The sequence below is a fragment of the Saccopteryx leptura genome, chromosome 1 (genome assembly GCF_036850995.1).
Source record: "Saccopteryx leptura isolate mSacLep1 chromosome 1, mSacLep1_pri_phased_curated, whole genome shotgun sequence".
NCBI lineage: Eukaryota > Metazoa > Chordata > Mammalia > Chiroptera > Emballonuridae > Saccopteryx > Saccopteryx leptura.
This window is the reverse complement of record NC_089503.1, coordinates 260822515-260843293: the sequence shown is the minus strand read 5'-3', so window position 1 is coordinate 260843293 and position 20779 is coordinate 260822515. Positions and strand designations below refer to the sequence as shown.

At 48.7% G+C, this 20779-nt stretch overlaps 1 protein-coding gene across 1 annotated transcript in view; it reads left to right on the top strand.

The window, feature by feature from the left end:
* Window positions 1–18575, top strand: part of SUGP1 (SURP and G-patch domain containing 1) — a 31049-nt gene extending 12474 nt beyond the window's left edge. The window contains exons 6-14 of the mRNA XM_066350796.1: window positions 320–420; window positions 1337–1460; window positions 12169–12524; window positions 15053–15159; window positions 15851–16028; window positions 16283–16389; window positions 17488–17633; window positions 17986–18115; window positions 18409–18575. Coding sequence (XP_066206893.1) covers window positions 320–420; window positions 1337–1460; window positions 12169–12524; window positions 15053–15159; window positions 15851–16028; window positions 16283–16389; window positions 17488–17633; window positions 17986–18115; window positions 18409–18435 — 1276 coding nt within the window. The 3' untranslated portion in view covers window positions 18436–18575. The remainder of the gene's footprint in view (window positions 1–319; window positions 421–1336; window positions 1461–12168; window positions 12525–15052; window positions 15160–15850; window positions 16029–16282; window positions 16390–17487; window positions 17634–17985; window positions 18116–18408) is intronic.
* The last annotated feature ends 2204 nt before the right edge of the window (window positions 18576–20779 follow it).

The following is a 20779-nucleotide window of genomic DNA, read 5'->3' as shown; positions in this document are numbered from 1 at the left end:
AGTATTTCTGGGAGGGGAAGGCCACTGCTACTTAATGTTGCCACACAGTAGTACATGCAGATATTCTTGTAAAGCCCTCATGTTGACTGGCTGGGACTGGGTGCTTGCTTGCACGGGCCAGACACTGTTCCAAGCACTTTCTAACTCACATCAAAGGTTGCAAGAGGCACCAGTGTGGTGCAAAGACTTACTTTGGGACCCTGTCAAGGTGTCTCCGCTTGTCAGCTTGCTTTTGCATAACATGTCTTCAGAAGCTGCACAAGTTTACCCGTCCTCATCGCTCATCTTCCTTTCTCTGTTTTGCAAAACTCCTCTTCAGGTTTTTGCATGATAAGAATAGCAGGGAATTCCTCTACTACAGAAAGAAGGTGGCTGAGATAAGAAAGGAAGCACAAAAGTTGCAGACAAGCTCTCAGAAAGGTAGGTGGGTGGAGCGGGTGGGAGATTTTGGGCAAATTGTGCCCCGTGTGGAATTGGGGTTTTTGGAGGGTGGTGTGACATGGGGTAGTACTGACACCCTAGGTTTGTGCCCTCCCTGGCAGCCAGGGTCAAGCTGGGGCTGCCGCCACCCTCCCTGCATATGCTCTGAGGAGTGGGGAGGGGAGGGGTCTGTGAGGCAAGGTCAAGGTTGTGTTCAGTCCTGTAACACAAAGGGGGCAGAGGGAAGGTATGCTAGCTTGTTGGTTCATGGTCATTTTAACCAGCATTAATGAGCGCCTACCACCCTTAGAGACAAATGTAGTGCCTGACAGTTGGGGCGGGGGCCCAGGTGGGCTGGGGAACAGAATGATCAGCTGGTAAGATCCTGATGGAATGAGTGTAGGGATGGGGAAGAGGCTGACTGGTCTCCAGCTGTGATAAAAACCCCAGCCAAGTGTTGGCGGGTGGTAGAGATTAATGTTTAGGCCTGAGATGGGCCACAGAGGTTGGTCCATCATGTGTCCTGCAGGCCTTTGCCCTGACCTCCCCAGGAGGAGGGCCACTTTCATCTTCCCATGTGACCTGACGGCAGCCCCCCACAGAAAGACCAAAGTGGGGGCTCCCATCTCCCCTCTGGCGCTGACACAGAATTTCCCTCACTTTCTCCTCCCATGTGCTAGCATGTGTCCAAGGTCTCCCAACATCTCTGGGTGGGAATGGGCAGGGGGCGGGGACTCAAAATATGTTGTAATATTATTCTGTTGTTTTGTCCCAGTGCAATAATCTGATTCCCATTTGCCTGTTTTTCTTTGCATTGTTCCTAAAATAAACCCCTCTTGTTGCCCTTGGGGTTCTTAGCAGAAATTAGGCTGTTGGGTGTGGTGAGTTGAGCTCAGTACTGACAGCCTGCTTAAAGTTTCACCCCCAGAGGATGAAGAGGTTAAGAACCTTGCAGAAAAGTTGGCCAGGTTCATAGCAGATGGGGGTCCTGAGGTGGAAACCATCGCCCTTCAGAACAATCGTGAGAACCAGGCATTCAGGTAAGGGGGGACCCACCAGGGAAGAGACCACTTACCCTGGTCACAAGCCCCTCCACCCCCTGCTAAGGGCTTGGCATAGCCCTGAGACAGTCTAGGGTTCTGTGGTGAAAAGCTGGAGGGCTGGGACTCAACTCGAGGAGTTTCTGACCCCAAAGTCTAGCCTTGCCACTCCCCAAGTGCACGAGTACCCTGAGTCATCTCTGAGGCAGGTGTGCAGGCCTTTGGGGCCTTGTGTTTTTCCAGGTGCCTCATTGAGAAAGTCTCCAGTATTTGCCAAGCTCCATTTGTAGTAGAGACAGTGGCCCCAGCCTGGGGACAGGCCAGACCCTCCAACAGAACCTCACAGAATGTTCTTAGGGTCTCATCTTTTCAACAAGGGGAATAACAAGAAAGCAGGAATGTGGTACCGCATGCTCTGAGGAATGAGAACCTCTAGCCTATGTGCAGGTTCCACAGAGGGGATGAACAAGCAGCCTGGCACCCCTGCTGTCCCCAGCCACAAAGTCACACCCCAGCCTTTCAGGCTAGATTTTTTCACCCACTTATTCTTTCAATGCGATAGGTCTTTAGCACCTGCCTTTTGCTTGGAGAGGCTGGGACGGGGAACGACAGTTGCCATTGCAGGCAGAACTGGCAGAGGCTTTGTGAGGCAGATGCCTAACCAAGTGTGTGGTGATGCACCTGGACATTTTTGGCCATGAGTAACTTAAGTCCCCACTCAGTCAGTGAGGAGATATGTTGGTTACTGTAACAAAAAGTTCAGGAGTGCCCTGGCTCGATAGCTCAGTTGGTTAGAGCATTGTCCCGAAGTGCAGAGGTGGCCAGTTTGATCTCCAGTCAAGGCACGTGTAAGAGCAGATCGATATTCCTGCCTCTGTTTCCCTCTTCATACCTCCCTTTCTCTAAAATCAATACAATAAACATTAAAAAAAACAACAGTGCAGGTGAAGCAGCAACCTGGACTGGTTGATTCAGAAGCTCTAGACACTATCAGGGACTCAGGAAGAAGGAAGGGGAGTGGATGCTGGCCGAGCAGCCAGTTGTGTCTCCTACGTATGAGCCAGCAGGAGCTAGATGTAGCACAGCGGAGGGAGTCCAGAAGGACCGCCACACAGGAGTGAAGCGGCTGAAATGGCAGGCACTGTGCCAGCATAGCTTGGGGTAAAAGGTGAGCACTGGCATGCAGTGCAGACAAGCTGTTGAACCAGGCAGGGCCAGGTCCCAGTAGGCTGAGGTGTTCATTGAGAGCCTTTGGAGGCACTGACTGTGCTTCCAGGATCACTGGCCACAGTTATGGAGAGTAATTGGTCATTCCAGGTTGAAGGTTGTGGCAGAGGAGGGTTGGGAACGGCTGCTAATGAGTTCAGGTGTCACTTGTGGGGACTGTGGCTTCTTTGGGTCAGGAGCTCCAAGGACCTAGGATCTCCTTAGGATGTTGTGATACCAGCCACCACTCCGTACCAAGCAAACCAGTGTCTAGTTACAGGTCTACGTTAAACACTGCACCTTTTAAAAAATTTACCTAAGTTTGTTTAAACAGGAACTTAATTTACTGCTATTTATAAGTGAAACTTTGAACATTTCTCAGGCAAAGCAAGTGAGGTTACGGAATTCTGTGCAAGTCCTCGAGCCCAGGCGGCTATCCCGGGCAAGATGGTCGGTCCAGAGCTCAGCAAATAAGGCTCAGACTTTTCTCAAGGGGTCAAGAAATACTATCAGTGCAGGTGTCCCCAGGCCCTCCATGTGGCTGTCACCCCTAATTGGGCTATCACTGGCGTATGCCCAGCTTATTAGGAATAGCTCTGTGTTTGTGTGTGTGTGTGTGTGGGGGGGGTAGGGTCTCTAGGGTGAGGATGGAGCCTGGGGCACCCAGCAGAGAACTGGCTGAAGGGCTGAAGACAAGCTGCTGAAGGATCACAGTTAGTACTCCACACACCAGGGAGGAACGAATGGGAGATGACTGAGTATCAGACCTGGTCAGGGCATGCAAGTTCATACCAAGGCACTGTTTATTCTTCATGTGGGGTCAGGTGTGGGGCAGTTCCTCTCTTCCCCAAATCAAACAGCCACCTTGTGTACTTGCTGCTCTAGCCCTTCCCTGCCTCCTGATTCCCCATGTAGGCCAGGCACACCCCAGTGACTGTGTTTTGGAAAACAATCTATACCAGTTATCCCACTTTGGAGATGCTGTCCCCAGAAATAATATTAAATACAGCATCATCCACGTGAAACATAGGGCAGACATTCAATGTCCAACCTTGTGGGCTAACCTCCTGTAACTGCATCTCGTCACCTGTGTGAGCCTGTTCTTCACAACAGTCTAGTGTGCTGGCTTCTCACAAGTGAGGAAACTGAGGCAAGGAGGTGGGTCAGTGGAACTGCCTTTGCCAACATATTTCATTGCATTCTAATGAGAAAGCCTTATGTTTTGGGGTTAAAAAGAAAAATCAGGATACAGGCCCTGGCCGGTTGGCTCAGCGGTAGAGCGTCGGCCTGGCGTGCAGGGGACCTGGGTTCGATTCCCGGCCAGGGCACATAGGAGAAGCACCCATTTGCTTCTCCACCCCCCCCCTCCTTCCTCTCTGTCTCTCTCTTCCCCTCCCGCAGCCGAGGCTCCATTGGAGCAAAGATGGCCCGGGTGCTGGGGATGGCTCCTTGGCCTCTGCCCCAGGCGCTGGAGTGGCTCTGGTCTCGGCAGAGCGACGCCCTGGAGGGGCAGAGCGTCGCCCCTGTTGGGCGTGCCGCGTGGATCCCGGTCGGGCGCATGCGGGAGTCTGTCTGACTGTCTCTCCCCGTTTCCAGCTTCAGAAAAATACCAAAAAAAAAAAAAAAAAAAATCAGGATACATAGCCTGGCTTGTGGTGGCACAGTGGATAAAGCATCAACCTGGAATGCTGAGGTCGCCAGTTCAAAACTCTGGGCTTGTGCCTGACCAGATGGTGGTGCAGTGGATAGAGCATTGGACTGGGATGCGGAGGACCCAGATTTAAGACCCTGAGGTCATCAGCTTGAGCGCGGACTCATCTGGTTTGAGCAAGGCTCACCAGCTTGGACCCAAGGTCACTGGCTTGAGCAAGGGGTTACTCGGTCTGCTGTGCCCCCCCCCCCTCGTCAAGGCACATATGAGAAAGCAACCAATGAACAACTAAAGTGCCACAATGAGAAGCTGATAATTGATGCTTCTCATCTCTTTCTGTTCCTGTCTGTCTGTCCCTAATCTATCCCTCTCTCTGACTCTCTCTCTGTCTCTGTAAAAAACAACAACAAAAAACCCTGGGCTTGCCTGGTCAAGGCTCATACAACAATCAATCAATGAACAGCTAAGTAAAGTAACTATGAGTTCATACTTCTCACTCCCCAACCCCTCTCCTCTCTGTAAAATCAGTAAATAAAATATTTTTTAAAAATTAGGAAATAGAAATTAGAACCACAGCTCTGTTCAAATAAATCTGCACTGAAAAAAAAGAGTAGAAGAAAAGATACTGAAGTATTAACTTTGGTTAAAGGGGAAGGAGGAGGATCACTTGTGTCAGAGGAATGATCTCCTAAAATCTATGTTCTGAGTATTCATTCCTACTTCCTCCTTAACCCCTGAGCACCCCTGATCTTTTACTGATTTGGCAGTTATGCCTTTTTCAGAATATCATATAATTGTAATCATAGTATGTAGCCTTTTTAGATTGGCTTTCACTTAGTAATATACATTTAAGTTTCCTCCATGTCTTTTCATGGCTTCATAGCTCATTTCTTTTTAGCACTGAATAATATTCCATTTTCTGGATGTACCACAGTTTATCCATTCACGTAGGACATCTTGGTTGCTTCCAAGTTTGGGCAGTTATGAAGAAAGCTACTATAAACATTCATGGTCAAGGTTTTTGTGTGGGCATACATTTTTATCTCTTTAGAGTAAATACCAAAGAGTGTGATTGCTAGATAGTATGGAATATTTAGTTTTGTAAGAAAGCACCTACCTGACTTCCTAAGTGGCTGTGCCATGTACATTCTCCCAGCAGTGGATGAAAGTTTCTGTTGCTCCATATCCTCACCAGCATTGGTCAGTATTCTAGATTTTGGCCATTGCAATAGGTGTAGAGTATCTTGTTGTTTTAATTTATATTTCCCTGATTGTATATAATGTGGAGCAGCTTTTCTTGTTGGCTTTCTGGTTTGTTTGTTTGTTTGTTTGTTTGTTTTTTTAACTGTGGAGCATCTTTTCATATGTTTATTTGCTATATGTAAATCTTTGGTGAGGTATGGCCCTTTCGGAGCATCAGCCCAGCATATGACATCCCAGGTTTGATCCATAATCAGGGCACAAAGGAGAAGACACCATCTGTTTCTCCCCCCTCCCACTCCTTCTCTTCCTCTCCCTCTCCCACAGCCAAGGGCTCGATTGGTTCAAGCATCAGTCCAGGAACTGAGGATAGCTCCATTGGTCTGAGCACATCAGCCTCAGGCACTAAAAATAGCTTGGTACTCTAGCATCAGCCCCAGACAGCTGGATGGATCCCAGTAGGGGTGCATGCAAGAGTCTATCTCTCCTCTCACCTAAAAAAATAAAAATCTTTGGTGAGGTATATGTTAACGTCATTGTTCATTTTTAAATTGGGTTTGTTATTGTTGAGTTTTAAGAGTTGGCATATTTTGGCCTGACCAGGTGATAGCACAGCAGGTAAAGCATTGGACTGGGATGCTGAGGACCCAGGCTCGAGACCCTGAGGTTGCCAGCTTGAGCACAGGCTCATCTCCTTTGAGCAAGGCTCACCAGCTTGGACCCAAGGTCTCTGGCTCCAGCAAGGGGTCACTTGGTCTGCTATAGTCCCCAGTCAAGGCACATATGAGAAAGCAATCAATGAACAACTAAGGTGCCACAACAAAGAATTGATGCTTCTCATCTCTCTCCTTTCCTGTTTGTCCTTATCTGAACCTCTCTCTGACTATCTCTCTCTGTCACAATAAATAGATAGATAGATAGATAGATAGATAGATAGATAGATAGATAGATAGAGTTGGCATATTTTGGATAACAGTCCTTAACACAGACGTGTCTTCTGAATATTTTCTCCTATTCTGTGGCTTTTATTCTCATTCTCTTGACATTGTCTTTCACAGAGCAGAAGTTGTTTTATTTTGGGGGTTGTTTTGTTTTTTGTGGGGTTTTTTTTGTTTTTTTTGTGTGTGTGTTTTTTTTTTGTGAGAGAGACAAACAGGAAGGGATCACAGAGAAGAAATTTTTAATTTTAATGAAATCTAGCTTATCAGTTTCTTTTTCTTGGATTGTGCCTTTGATACTATATCTAAAAAGTCATTGCCGTACCCAGGTCATCTAGGTGTTCTTCTATGTTATCTTCTAGAAACTTTGTATTTTTGTGTTTTACATGTAGGTCTGTGATCCACTTTTTTTGAGAGAGAGTCAGAGAGAGAGACAGATAGGGACAGACAGACAGGAACGGAGAGAGATGAGAAGTATCAATTCTTTGTTGCAATTCCTTAGTTGTTCATTGATTGCTTTCTCGTATGTGCCTTGACTGGGGGGGCTACAGCAAAGCGAGTGACCCCTTGCTCAAGCCAGTGACCTTGGGCTCAAGCCAGCGACCATGAGTCATGTCTGTGATAACCACGCTCAAGCCAGTAACCCTATGCTCAAGCTGGTGAGCCCACGCTCAAGCCAGTGACCTTGGGGTCTCAAACCTGGATCTTCCACGTCCAGTCTGATGTTCTATTCACTGCACCACCGCCTGGTCAGGTGGTCTGTGATCCACTTTTCTTTTTTTTTTTTTTTTAAATTTTATTTTTAATGGGGCGACATCAATAAATCAGGATACATATATTCAAAGATAACAACTCCAGGTTATCTTGTCGTTCACTTATGTTGCATACCCATCACCCAAAGTCAGATTGTCCTCTGTCACCTTCTATCTAGTGATCCACTTTTAATTAATTTTTGTGTAAAGAGTGTGAGATCTGTGTATAGATTTTTTTTTTTTTGGCATAAGGGTGTCAAGTTCCAGCACCGTTTATTGAAAAAACCGACTTTGCTCCATTGTGTTACCTTTGTTTCTTTGCAAAAGGTCAGTTGACTATGATTATGTGGGGCTATTTCTGGGTCCTTTATTTTGTTCTAGTGATCAGTCTATCTCTTCCTTCATTAATAACATACTGCCTTGATACTGTAGCTTTACAGTGGGCCTTAAAGTCAGACAGTGTCAGTCTTCCATTTGTTCTTCAATATTAGGTTGGCTATTCTGGGTCTTTTTTATCTATATATAAATTTTAGAATTACTTTGTCATTATCTACAAAACTTGCTGGCATTTTGATCAGAATTTGGTTAAATCTAGAAATCAAGTTGGGAAAAATTTACATCTTGACAGTATAGAGTCTTCCTATCCATGAATATGGAACATCTCTCCATTTATTTAGTTCTTTGAATTCTTTTTTTTTTTAATTTTTTAAAGACTTTATTCATTTTAGAGAGGAGAGAGAAAGAGAGAGAAAAAAGGAGGGAGGAGCAGGAAGCATCAACTTCCATATGTGCCTTGACAAGAAAAGCCCAGGGTTTTGAACCGGCAACCTCAGTGTTTCAGGTCAATGCTTTATCCACTGCACCACCATAGGTCAGGCTCTTTTAATTCTTTTATCAGAGTTTTGTAGGTTTATTTATATAGATCTTATACATATTTTGTTAGACTTATGCCTAAATATTTCGTGCGTGCGTGCGTGCGTGTGTGTGTGTGTGTGTGTGTGTGTGTGTATGTATCAGGTGAGAGACAGGTAGGGAGGCAGACAGACTCCCACATGCACCCCAACCGGGATCCACCTGGCAACCCCCCTCTAGGGCTGATGCTCTGCCCATCTGGGGCTTCTGCTCCGTTGCTCAGCAACAAAGCTATTTTAACATCTGAGGCGAGGCCATGGAGCCATCCTCAGCACCCAGGGCCAGTCTGTTCATTTGAGCTATGGCTGCAGGAGGAGACGAGAGAGTAAGAGAGAGAAGGAGAGGGAGATGGGTGGAGAAGCAGCGGATGATCACTTCTCCTGTGTGCCCTGACCAGTCATATTTTTAGATACTGATGTAAATGAAAATGATACTGTGTTTTTAACTTCAAAGTTTACTTATTCATTGCTGGTATACAGGAAGGTGACTGACTTCTGTATATTAACCTTGTACCTTACAACCTTCCTGTGTAATAGCTTACTAGTTTTTAGGATTTTTTTCTGTATGTATGTATGTCTATTTGTGTATTTTTCCCCCTTTTTTCTTTTCTTTAGGTGAGAGGAGGGGAGATAGTGAGGCAGACTCCCGGATGTGCCCTGACCGGGATCCACCTGTCAACTCCGTCTTAGGCTGATGCTTGAGTACCGAGCTATTTTTAGCGCCTGAGGCTGATGAGTTCGGACCAACTAAGCTATCTTCAGGGCCACGCTCAAACCAGTCGAGCCACTGGCTGCGGGAGGGGAAGAGGAAGAGAAGGGAGAGGGGAGGCAGGAGAAGCAGATGATCACTTCTCCTGTGTGCCCTAAGAATTGAACCCGGGACATCTATATGCCAGACCAACTCTCTATTCACTGAGCCATTGGCCAGGGCTGCGTGTATTATTTTCTATGTAGACTATCATGTCATTTGCAAATAAAGACAATTTTATTTCTTCCTTCTCAGTATACCAATTTCTTTTTTTTCAGTGAGAGAGAAAGAAAGGAACAGACAGGGACAGACAGGTTGGAAGGGAGAGAGATGAGAAGCATCAATTCTTCATTGCGGTATCTCAGTTGTTCATTGATTGCTTTCTCATATGTGCCTTAACTAGGGGATGCCAGCAGAGCGAGTGATCCCTTGCTCAAGTCAGCGACCTTGGACTTCAAGCCAGTGACCTTTGGGCTCAAGCCAGCGACCATGGGGTCATGTCTATGATCCCACACTCAAACTGGTGAACCCACACTTCAAGCCGGATGAGCCCATGCTCAAGCCAGAGACCTTGGGGGTTTTTTTGTTTTGTTTTGTTTTTTATTTATTTTATTTTATTTTACAGAGACAGAGAGTGAGTCAAAGAGAGGGATAGACAGGGACAGACAGACAGGAACAGAGAGAGATGAGAAGCATCAATCATTAGTTTTTCATTGTGCGTTGCAACACCTTAGTTGTTCATTGATTGCTCTCATATGTGCCTTGACTGCGGGCCTTCAGCAGACTGAGTAACCCCTTGCTGGAGCCAGTGACCTTGGATTCAAGCTGGTGGAATTTTGTTCAAACCAGATGAGCCCGCACTCAAGCTGGCAACCTCAGGGTCTCGAACCTGGGTTCTCAGCATCCCAGTCCGCCACTATATATACTGTGCCACCGCCTGGTCAGGCTACCAATTTCTTTATCTTTTACATTTGCTAGGACTTCCAGTACAGTGTTGGAAAGCATTGGTGACCTGGGATATTCTTGCCTTGTTCCTGTTCTTACTGGGAGAGTTTTTAAGCTGCTCACTGTTTATTTTAAGTATGTTAGCTGTGGGTGATTTTGTAGATACTCTTTATCAAGTTGGGGAAGGTCCTGAGTTTTTATCACAATTGGGGGTGTTAGATTTTATCAAATGCATTTTTCTGTAGCTATTGATATGATTGTGTGATTTTTTTTTTAGCCTATTGATGTGATGGATTATATTATTTGATTTTCTTTTTTTTTTTTTTTTTTATAGAGACAGAGTCAGAGTGAGGGATAGACAGGGACAGACAGACAGGAACAGAGAAATGAGAAGCATCAATCATTAGTTTTTCATTGTACATTGCAATATCTTAGTTGTTCATTGGTTGCTTTCTCATATGTGCCTTGACCACGGGCCTTCAGCAGACCGAGTAACCCCTCGCTTGAGCCAGCGACCTTGAGTCCAAGCCGGTGAGCTTTTCGCTCAAACCAGATGAGCCTGCACTCAAGCTAGCAACCTCGGGGTCTCAAACCTGGGTCCTCAGCATCCCAGTCCGACGCTCTATCCACTGCGCCACCGCCTGGTCAGGCAATTATTATTTGATTTTCAAATGTTGAACCAGCCTTACATACCTGGCATGCATCCCACTTGGTCATGCTGTATAATTTTTTTAATACATTGGTAGGTTTGATCTGATAATATTATGTTGAGGATTTTGGCATCTATGTTTATGAAAGATGTTAGTCTGTAGTTTTTTTGTAATTCTTTGTCTAGTTTTGGTGATAGGGTAATTGAATGAGTTAGGCAGTATTCTTTCTGCTTTTATCTTCTTAAAGGGACTGTAGAGAATTGGTATCATTTCTTCCTTAAATGTTCAGTAGAATTCACCATTGAAGTTCTGGGCAGGGTACTTTCTGTTTTAGAAGGTAATTAATTACTGATTCAATTTCTTCAATTGAAATAGAGCTGTTCTTATTGTCTTTTTCTTGTGTGAGTTTGGCAAATTGTGGAATTGGTTTATTTCATGTGGGTAATCGGATTTGTTGGCATACAGTTGTTTGTAGTAATTCTTTATTATCCTTTTAATGACCATAGGATCTGTAGGATCTGTAGTGATGTCTCTTTATTTCCATTGTTAGTAATATGTGTCCTTTTTTTTTGTAGCCTGACTAGAGGCTTAATAATTTTATTGATCTTTGTTTTCTTTAATTTTTACAAATATCCCTTACTGAGTTTTCTGAAGAGTATACTTGCTTGTACCATGACCCAAGAGTACAAAGAAGATGCTGCCATCTCCTTATCCCTCCATTCTACCTTAGGTACCAATGTTAGCAGGGCTGGAAGTCCTTCCACCCTCTTCTGGCTCTCTGTATAGACACATAGAAATAGTTTGTGAGGTTTCTTTCTGTTATCTTTGTTACAAAAGAAATTTTATAGCATTCTTGAGCCTGCATGCTGGTTTTTTAGTAGCACAACACTGTACCATGACAATCCCTTCAGTTTTGTGATTGCAGGTTTAGCACCTTTTTGTTGAGGGCCATGTAACCTGTGATATACACAAGTTTTATTACATGAACTGGGCTGTGACTCTTTTCTCTGGTGAGGACCCTGGAGGTGGGACTGTGGGCTCAGGACATGAATAGTCTAAAAGATGCCAGGCAGGTGCAGAGAGACCTCCAGGCTCTGCCAGCTCTGAACCCAGTGCCATCTAGCTTGCAGTGGGAGGACTCCCCCTTAGGGGACTGAGAGGACCAGTGGCTTCCAGAAAGACGGGGTTTTTGCCCTTGGGTTGGAAGCCAGGTCTCTGTTTGTTCCAATGTTTGTTGTCTTTGTTTTGGGTCTGTTTGCTGCTGACACCTCTCACGATGCATCAGAAAAACACAGATGTTCTGAGCAGTGGAGTTTGGGGCAAATCCTGCCCTCTCTGACACCAGGTGTCTCTTGTACCTCAGGATTTCTTGGTTTGAAGTTAGTGCTCCTTTAGGACAGAGGGAAGAGCTTCACAGAGCTCGGAGCTAGTCTGAGGGAGCTCATTCCTTTTCCTTAGAAGCAGGGGATCAATGACAATGTGACAGGTGTCCAATAAAGATGGAGAGGGGATTGGTATGACCCTCAATATCATGACAGGCCATGGCATGTCACATTGTTCCTCAGAGCCAGCAGCCACTGAGGCCTGGCAGGGCAGGAGATCATGGTGGAGACTTTGACATGACCCTGGCTGACCTGTGGGTGCCTACGCAAGGCCCACACTAGTCCTGCCCCAGCTGACAGTGTGCTCCCCAATTTTCCTTTGCAGCTTTCTGTATGAACCTAGCAGCCAGGGGTACAAGTACTACCGCCAGAAGTTAGAGGAGTTCCGGAAAGCAAGGGCAGGCCCCACAGGCACCCAAATGGTGCCTGACCTCTGCCTGCAGCGCAAACCCCCTCCTGAGGCCCCATCAGGGTCTGTGCTCCCCATTGCTGCCTGCCCCACTTCTTCTGCCCCCTCGCCTGCTGTCACCCCAGCTCCAGCTGCCCATGGAAAGGCAGCCACTACAGCCACTGTGAAGAGGAAGCGAAAGAGCCGATGGGGGCCTGAGGAAGACAAGGTGGAACTCCCACCTGCTGAGCTGGTGCAGAGGGATGTGGATACCACCCCGTCGCCTCTGTCAGGTAGGCTTTATCTCAAGGTCTGACATCATGTTTTCAGATATCATATGTGTTTTAGTAGGTGTCAGGACTTCCTCCCCTTCTGTGGCTGAATAATAGCATTCCAGTGTGTGAATGTACCACACTTTGTTCATTTTTCATCTGTCGATGGACAGTTGGGTTGTTTATACCTTTCAGCAATTGCAACTAGTGCTGCTATGAACTTACATGTACAAGTACTATTTGGAGCCCTGATTTCAGTTCTCCTGTCTGTATACCTAGGAGTTGAATTCTTGGGTCATATGGTGATTCTACACTTAACCTTTTTTTTTTCTGTGACCTCAGCATTACAGGTCGTCACTTTATCAATACTGCACTACCACAGGTCAGGACAGGCTGGAATTGTTGTTTTTTTTTTTTTTAATTTATTATTATTTTTTTATATATAAAATTTTGTATTTTTCTGAAGCTGGAAACGGGGAGAGACAGTCAGACAGACTCCCCGCATGCGCCCGACTGGGATCCACCCGGCACACCCACCAGGGGCGACGCTCTGCCCACCAGGGGGCGATGCTCTGCCCCTCCGGGGCGTCACTCTGTCGCAACCAGAGCCACTCTAGCGCCTGGGGCAGAGGCCAAGGAGCCATCCTCAGCGCCCAGGCCATCTTTGCTCCGATGGAGCCTTGGCTGCGGGAGGGGAAGAGAGAGACAGAGAGGAAGGAGGGGGGGGGGGTGGAGAAGCAGATGGGCGCTTCTCCTATGTGCCCTGGCCGGGAATCGAACCCGGATCCCCCGCACGCCAGGCTGACGTTCTACCGCTGAGCCAACTGGCTGGGGCCTATTTATTTATTTTTTATTATTTTTTTACAGAGACAGAGAGAGAGTCAGAGTGAGGGATAGACAGAAACAGACAGGAACGGAGAGATGAGAAGCATCAATCATTAGTTGCGCATTGCAACACCTTAGTTGTTCATTGATTGCTTTCTCATATGTGCCTTGACCGTGGGCCTTCAGCAGACCGAGTAACCCCCTGCTCAAGCCAGTGACCTTGGGTCCAAACTGGTGAGCTTTGTTCAAACCAGATGAGCCCGTGTTCAAGCTGGCGACCTCGGGGTCTCGAACCTGGGTCTTCCGCATCCCAGTCTGACGCTCTATCCACTGCGCCACCCCCTGGTCAGGCTAGAATTGTTTTTTTAATTTCACTTTGGTTTATGGTGGAGACATGCTAGTGTATAGAAATACAACTGATTTTTGTGTTATATATCTTTAAACTTTGCTGAATTTATCAGCTCTCACAGTGTTTTTATAGATTCTTTAGGGATTTCTTCATATAAGGTCATGTCATCTGCAAATACTGACAGTTTTACTTCTTCCTTTGTAATTTCACTGCCTCATTTATTTTTCTTGCCTAATTGTCCTGGCTGGTACTTGCAGTGCTGTGTTGAATGGAAGTGGCAAAAGTGGGTATCCTTGCCCTGTTCTTAATCTTAGGTGGAAAGGTTTCTGTCTCTCATCGTTGAGTCTCTGTATTGTACCTTATTTGACTTGAAGTCTATTTTACGTGATTCTAGCATAGCTTTCCCAGCTCTCTTTTGATTACTATTTACATGGAATTTTTTTCCATCCTTTCACTTTTAACCTCTTTGTGTCTTTGTAACTGAAGTTACAAGTTCTTGTAGATGGCATATAGGTAGATTCTATTTCTCCCTTAAACTTTAAAGTACTTGCATTTACTCTTATCATAGAAAGCCCTCTCAACTGAGCCCCCACGTATTTCAAAGCCCCACATACCTTCGAGGAGATATTGAGGTGCAGTCCTTGGGTTATAAAGCACCTGCAGTTGGTTTTGCTGGTGAAGCCCAGCCATGGGGAGCTGGAGTACCCAACTCTATTTTCCCGGAGGAGTCTCCTCATCCACTCTGCCTGGCTTCTCTCCCAGAAGCTACTGCCTGAGGGCTAGTTGTTACTACCACCCAGGTGAGCCATCAAGCATCTTCACATGGATAAGTGCTGCTAGAGTCCAGCTCAGCTCCAAAGCTGATGCCAAACAAAATGTCAGTTGCTATGAGGACAGTTGGCTACCTCCCCAGAAGGAACTAGCAGAGCCACACAGCTGAGTCTCACACCAGAATTAGAACCTGTATATGTCTACTCTGGGTATCTGTCCACCACAGGGCTTACTTCCAAAAGCCATTGTGTGTGAATTTGCACATTTATCTCTGTTCTCCTGTCTCTGGCTCTATAACGTCCTGCGCCATTTCATCCATTAGCTGAGGCCTTGACCTCTTGAATCTGGTGTTGGTGTCTGCAACATGGGGGTATAGGGCCTGCCTGGAGAGGGCACGTGGGAATGAAACTGGGTACACATGATGGTGCAAGGCATGACTCGCATAGTCCTCATGTGACACAGAGACTCACCGTACTGACGTGAGGGCCCTGCTGTGTGCTCCAGGTGCCTTAGGTGTCATCAACAAGTAGATTTCGCACTACATGAGCAGGGCCAGCCCCACACCCACTTGTCCATCATTGATTGACCTGTGTCTTATCTCCAGTTCAGGACCTCAAGGGACTAGGCTATGAGAAGGGGAAGCCTGTGGGTCTAGTGGGTGTCACGGAGCTGTCAGATGCCCAGAAGAAACAGTTGAAGGAGCAGCAGGAGGTAAGGCCAGAGGGTGGGGCAGGCTCCACAGCTGATGATGATAGATTGCCACCACCCTGACCTGTCGTACATTGGTTACATGGTCAGCAGAGAGGCTCCTGGGCAGGCAGGTTCCCCATCAACAGCATGCCAACTCCCAAGGGCCCTCCCTAGCCTGCAGCTGGGTCCAGAGCTCGTGCTGCCTCATGCTGGCCTGTTCTCCCTCAAGGCCAGTGCTCCATAGCTATTCCACATAGTGCCTGTGGGTTGGTCCCATTCAATAGTCTTAAATTTTCCATCTAGTTCCCTCTAGCATCCAGTCCAGGACAGATCTGGCTAGCACTGGGAGCCCTGAATGATGTGATGGTCAGCTCAGCCTCTTTGCTGATTCCCTGGGGAACTAGAGGCATTGGCCTTTCAGTTCTTGGGGTGCCTCACCCTGGCCACCTCCTTCAGGCCAGCAGCCTTGTTATATCACCCTTCCCAGGGACCAGTAGCCCAAGTTGTCCTCATTTAGTCCATGATGATGGTGCACAGCTCTAGGCGAGGCACAGAGGGACCTCTCTCACAGGGATTTGTGGAATCAGTACTTGCTCCAGGCGCTGCTCACAGGCCTGCCCTAGGGAGGGAGCCCTGGCATGCACAGGGGAAGTCAGGGTCCTTGCCATGCACATGTGGTACAGGCCCTGCTCAGAGTATGTACTGTCCACAGATGCAGCAGATGTATGACATGATCATGCAGCACAAGCGTGCAATGCAGGACATGCAGCTGCTGTGGGAGAAGGCACTGCAGCAGCACCAGCATGGCTACGACAGCGATGAGGAGGTGGATAGCGAGCTGGGTACCTGGGAACACCAGCTACGGCGCATGGAGATGGAAAAGACTCGGGGTACGCCAAGGCACCAGGCTGGGACAGGTGTGGGAGGGAGCTGGATGGTGCAGGAAGCCCCACTTGTCTGTTTGCTTATAAGGCCTTGGGCATAAGACTTGTCCTCTCTGTGCCTCAGTTTCCTCAGGAGTCAAAGGAGTGGTGTAGGGCTGCCCTGGGAGATCAGGATGCAGGTCAGGGTCTCCACCAGCTGCCTCCCTCCCCCATTGTAGCTCTCCCCTTCTTTCTTTTACCTTTTCTGTCTCTCTGGTCAGAGTGGGCTGAGCAGCTGACAAAGATGGGCCGGGGCAAGCACTTCATCGGAGATTTCCTGCCACCAGATGAGCTAGAGAAGTTCATGGAGACCTTCAAGGCCCTAAAGGTGAGCAAGGAGTCCCCAGGTATCAGCCCTGCTTTGGGACTGTCCCTCAAGTGGCCTCCTCACACACAGGAGGAAGCAGGCCCTATTTCACAGGCGGCATCTGTTTATGGCAGAGGTCATCTATTGGAGAATTCACAAATAGCTCAGCTGCCACCTTAAAAAACATTTCCTGCCCTGGCCGGTTGGCTCAGCGGTAGAGCGTCGGCCTAGCGTGCGGAGGACCCGGGTTCGATTCCCGACCAGGGCACATAGGAGAAGCGCCCATTTGCTTCTCCACCCCTCCGCCGCGCCTTCCTCTCTGTCTCTCTCTTCCCCTTCCGCAGCCAAGGCTCCATTGGAGCAAAGATGGCCCGGGCGCTGGGGATGGCTCTGTGGCCTCTGCCCCAGGCGCTAGAGTGGCTCTGGTCGTAATATGGCGACGCCCAGGATGGTCGCAACATGGCGACGCCCAGGATGGGCAGAGCATCGCCCCCTGGTGGGCAGAGCGTCGCCCCATGGTGGGCGTGCCGGGTGGATCCCGGTCGGGCGCATGCGGGAGTCTGTCTGACTGTCTCTCCCTGTTTCCAGCTTCAGAAAAGAAAATGCAAAAAAAATAAATAAATAAATAAATAAATAAATAAATAAATAAATAAAAACATTTCCTGGTACTTCAGGAAATCCTGTTTCCAGTGGAGCCAATTAAGCGCAATGTGCTAGCAAAGAATTTCTCAGGCACAAATCCCCACGGACTGGGCTTTTCAGAATGAGAGTTCAACATTCCTCCCGTGCACATGGAGAGATAGCTGATGGGCACAAAGCCTCATCACCTAGTTGACCACAGCTTTTTCACACTGTGTGACAAATCACCCTCGGAACATGGGCTTTTCTTTGCATGTGACTCATTCATTTCTCTTGCCTGTGGTAGGGAGGTCTGTGTTACCGTCACCCTGTCTTTTTGACTTGTTTGCCAGGGAGTGCTAGTGTGATCATGGGAACCCTGAGGAGGAAGAGCTTAGTCTGAGGTGGGGGGCAAATAGGCACATGGTCTGAGCCAGTGGCCAATGAGGCCATGGGTGGTGTGCTTTGGGCCCGGGGGATGACAACTGCCTATCCCTGTAGGAGGGCCGTGAGCCTGACTACTCGGAGTATAAGGAATTCAAGCTGACAGTGGAGAACATTGGCTACCAGATGTTGATGAAGATGGGCTGGAAGGAGGGTGACGGGCTCGGTTCAGAGGGCCAGGGCATCAAGAATCCAGTCAACAAGTGAGTGTGGCCCTTGATGCTGGGTGGGGGTGGGGAGTCCCAAGCAGAGACAGAGGTCCAGAACCAGGGTCCAGTCCTATCCCTGGGCCAGAGTCCAGCCTAGCTGTACACTTTGGTGGCTATCCCAGCTTAGTCTCTTCCCTCCTCCTGCAGGGCTGTGTGTGTCCCATGCAAATGTTCCCCAGCCTAGTACAGTCTGCATGGCCCCCAGAGCCCTACTTTGAGCTGCTGCTGCTGCTGAGCCTAAGCAGACAGGCAGGCTAGGCCTTCCTGCCCCAGTTCATGCCCAACATCTGTTCTCCTGTTGGCACCAGCCTGCTTCCCTGTTCACATCCTCTGTTGTCCCCTGCAGGGGTACAACCACAGTGGATGGTGCTGGCTTTGGCATTGATCGGCCAGCAGAGCTTTCTAAGGAGGATGACGAATATGAGGCCTTCCGCAAGAGGATGATGCTGGCCTACCGCTTCCGGCCCAACCCCTTGGTAAGTGCATCCTTATCCTCCACATTGCTCTGGCTGGGCTCCTGGGTCCTCACTGTCCACGGTAGTGGGGTCGCAGTGCTGGTAACAGAAGTGTCCCTTTTCCAGTCCAGGTAGACCAGGTCTCACCCACAACCCCCGCCACCACTTTATCTGCATTTGAGCCCTTTCTTCCTCCCTAAAGCTTGTCCCATCTTTAGGATGTAAACTCAGCTGCACCTCAAGGTTCTGGATGGGAGGAACTGCCATCTGTCTTTGCATTAACCTGCTCCCCTTTTATCTTTTGCCTCCTGCAGAACAATCCCAGACGGCCTTACTATTGAGTATTTTGGAGAAACACAAATATGTACTTTCCAGACGACCAACCAAACGTTCTTGAACTGAGGGATGTTCAGACTGCATTTCTACCCAACCTTCTTGTCTTGAGTGTCGTGCTATGTATTAAAGTCCCAGTGCTTGCTCACTGTGGGAGCCTGGTCGTGCCATCACCAGAAACCCCTCCTGTTCCTCAGCAGCTGGGCTGGGTAGGGCAGATGAGGATGAGATGCTATGTGAGCGCTCTGCAGCACCCAAGGAATCCCAGAGCACCACCTGGACCTTTGCCTGCCTGCTGGGTCTTCATCCCCCATTAGCCTGGGTTGGAGTTGATGGGAAAGCCGCACCTGGGCTAGGGTGGCAGAGCCCTCCCAGCCTAGCACTGCTTTGTAGGAGGGAATTGGGGAGGCGATCTCCAGGTAGGGCCCAGCCCTCCCCAAGCACACCTATGCTTCTTACTCCCCAGCAGGTGGCCTCCCCTGCCAGTGATGGCTGCAGCCCAGGCCACCCCAGCCACCTTGGGTCCTATCGGTGTGGTGTATGCATGTTCCTGGGGCTCATATCATGCTAAGACATCACACATCTCCTGGAGGATGGGAGGAGGGTGGGTGGCCTGGGTCAAGGTGTGTGCTGAGATTCACCCGTGACTCTAGAGCCAGCACCTCACATTTATACAGAAACATTCGGGAATGTTGTCCAGCAGCCGCCATGCTTGACGTATCAGAGCCTGGGAATTTGAGGGGCCCACAGCTCACCCATCTGTCTTGCTCAACCCCTGTGGATTCATGGGCTCAACTGGAGCTAGTCAGGCTCCTGGGCCAGCCTGCATTCACACAGTCAATTCAGCAAACACTGAGCACCAACAGTGAATCAGATGGGAATGTGGCAGCGAACCCCTAGAAATCTGAGACTGATCAGTGCTTCCAGGAGGAAATAGGAGCTGTGATGCGGCTGGCCTGGGCAGAGTTAATGGGGGCTTCAGGGAATGGGAGGGTTTCAGCAGCAGAGTATATGCTGGGTAACATGTCACCATCCCCTTTCCATGGGTGCTGTGCCCAGGCAGGTAAAGAGGTGGTCCATGCCAGGGTCCTGAGCACAGAGGAGTAGTGAGCAGCCAAAGATTCCAGCAATTGGGACCCCTGGCCTTGGTCACAAGCACCCCACTGTAGTGCAGGTCAAGGTCACTGCTCCATTGAATTCTTGATGACTAGGAGGCTGGTCAGATTCGGCCCATGGACTTGACCCCCATGCATGCATGGGGAGAGATGGAAGAGGAGGCCTCCAAAGCTGTGTGTGTGTGTGCAGGTGCCTCCTGGACACGGGATGTGAGACGAATCACAAGCTGGACTAAATACCCCTGGCCTTGCAGGTGATGGAGAGCTTCCTGAAGGAGAGACAGTGGGACTGCTTTCAGGGATAAGGAAATACAACACTCCATCTTATGAACAGGAAAGAGGCCAGAGTTGGGAAGGTCAAGAAAACAGGCTGGAGCTTCAGGTCAGCCCAGAGGGAACTGAAGTTCACCCCATGGGCAATGGGCACCTGGGGAAGGCCAAAAGAGCATGTCACCCAGGTTCAGGCAGAGGTAGGACCCAGCTAGCACAAGGCCAAAGGGCTACATGAAAGGTTAGGTTCAATCTTCCCCCAACTCCAGGTGTGCCCCCACCACCACCCCTGGGGGAAGGAATCCAGTGGGCACTGCTCACCATTTCTAGCAATCATAAGTACCCCATGAGTGAGTCTGAGGCTGGTTGGAGGGAGTGACAAAGACTTCACCACCCTGCAGCCCCCTCCCAGTCTATCACCCCCTATATATCTGCTCCTAGACCCAGCACATCCTCCAAGCTGTTCAGAACCCTCCTGTGGCTCCCCACCTCCCAGCACCAGGCCTGAGCTCTTCTACTTGCCAGTAACACTTCTGGAACTCACCAAACTGGCTCCATCCCCACCTAATCTCAGCCAGCTCCTTGGACCCCCTCTGGCCCCGCACATGTAAGTAGTATTCCCTCTACCGCTCAGCTACCCACAAGGTGTCCAGGATATATGGTAGGATCTCAGAGCACAGAATCACAGAGCCCTTCATGTGACCCTAACCCATGAGATGGCCCCCAAGCTGTCAAAGCTTCACACTTGGACATGTGTTGAAATGTCTGTGGCTCCCGAGTGAAAATTGAAATCCAAGGGCATTGAAAGGAACTGCACCCAGGGGGTTAGGTTGGTTCCTTCTTCAGCACGCAGGGACCATGCCCTCTTGTCTTGAGGGGAGGGAGGTGGGGAATCGACACTGGGATGATGGTGCCTTAGGATGAAGAAAGCAGAAAGGCAAAACAGGTCAGGAGAATGAATTTCCTC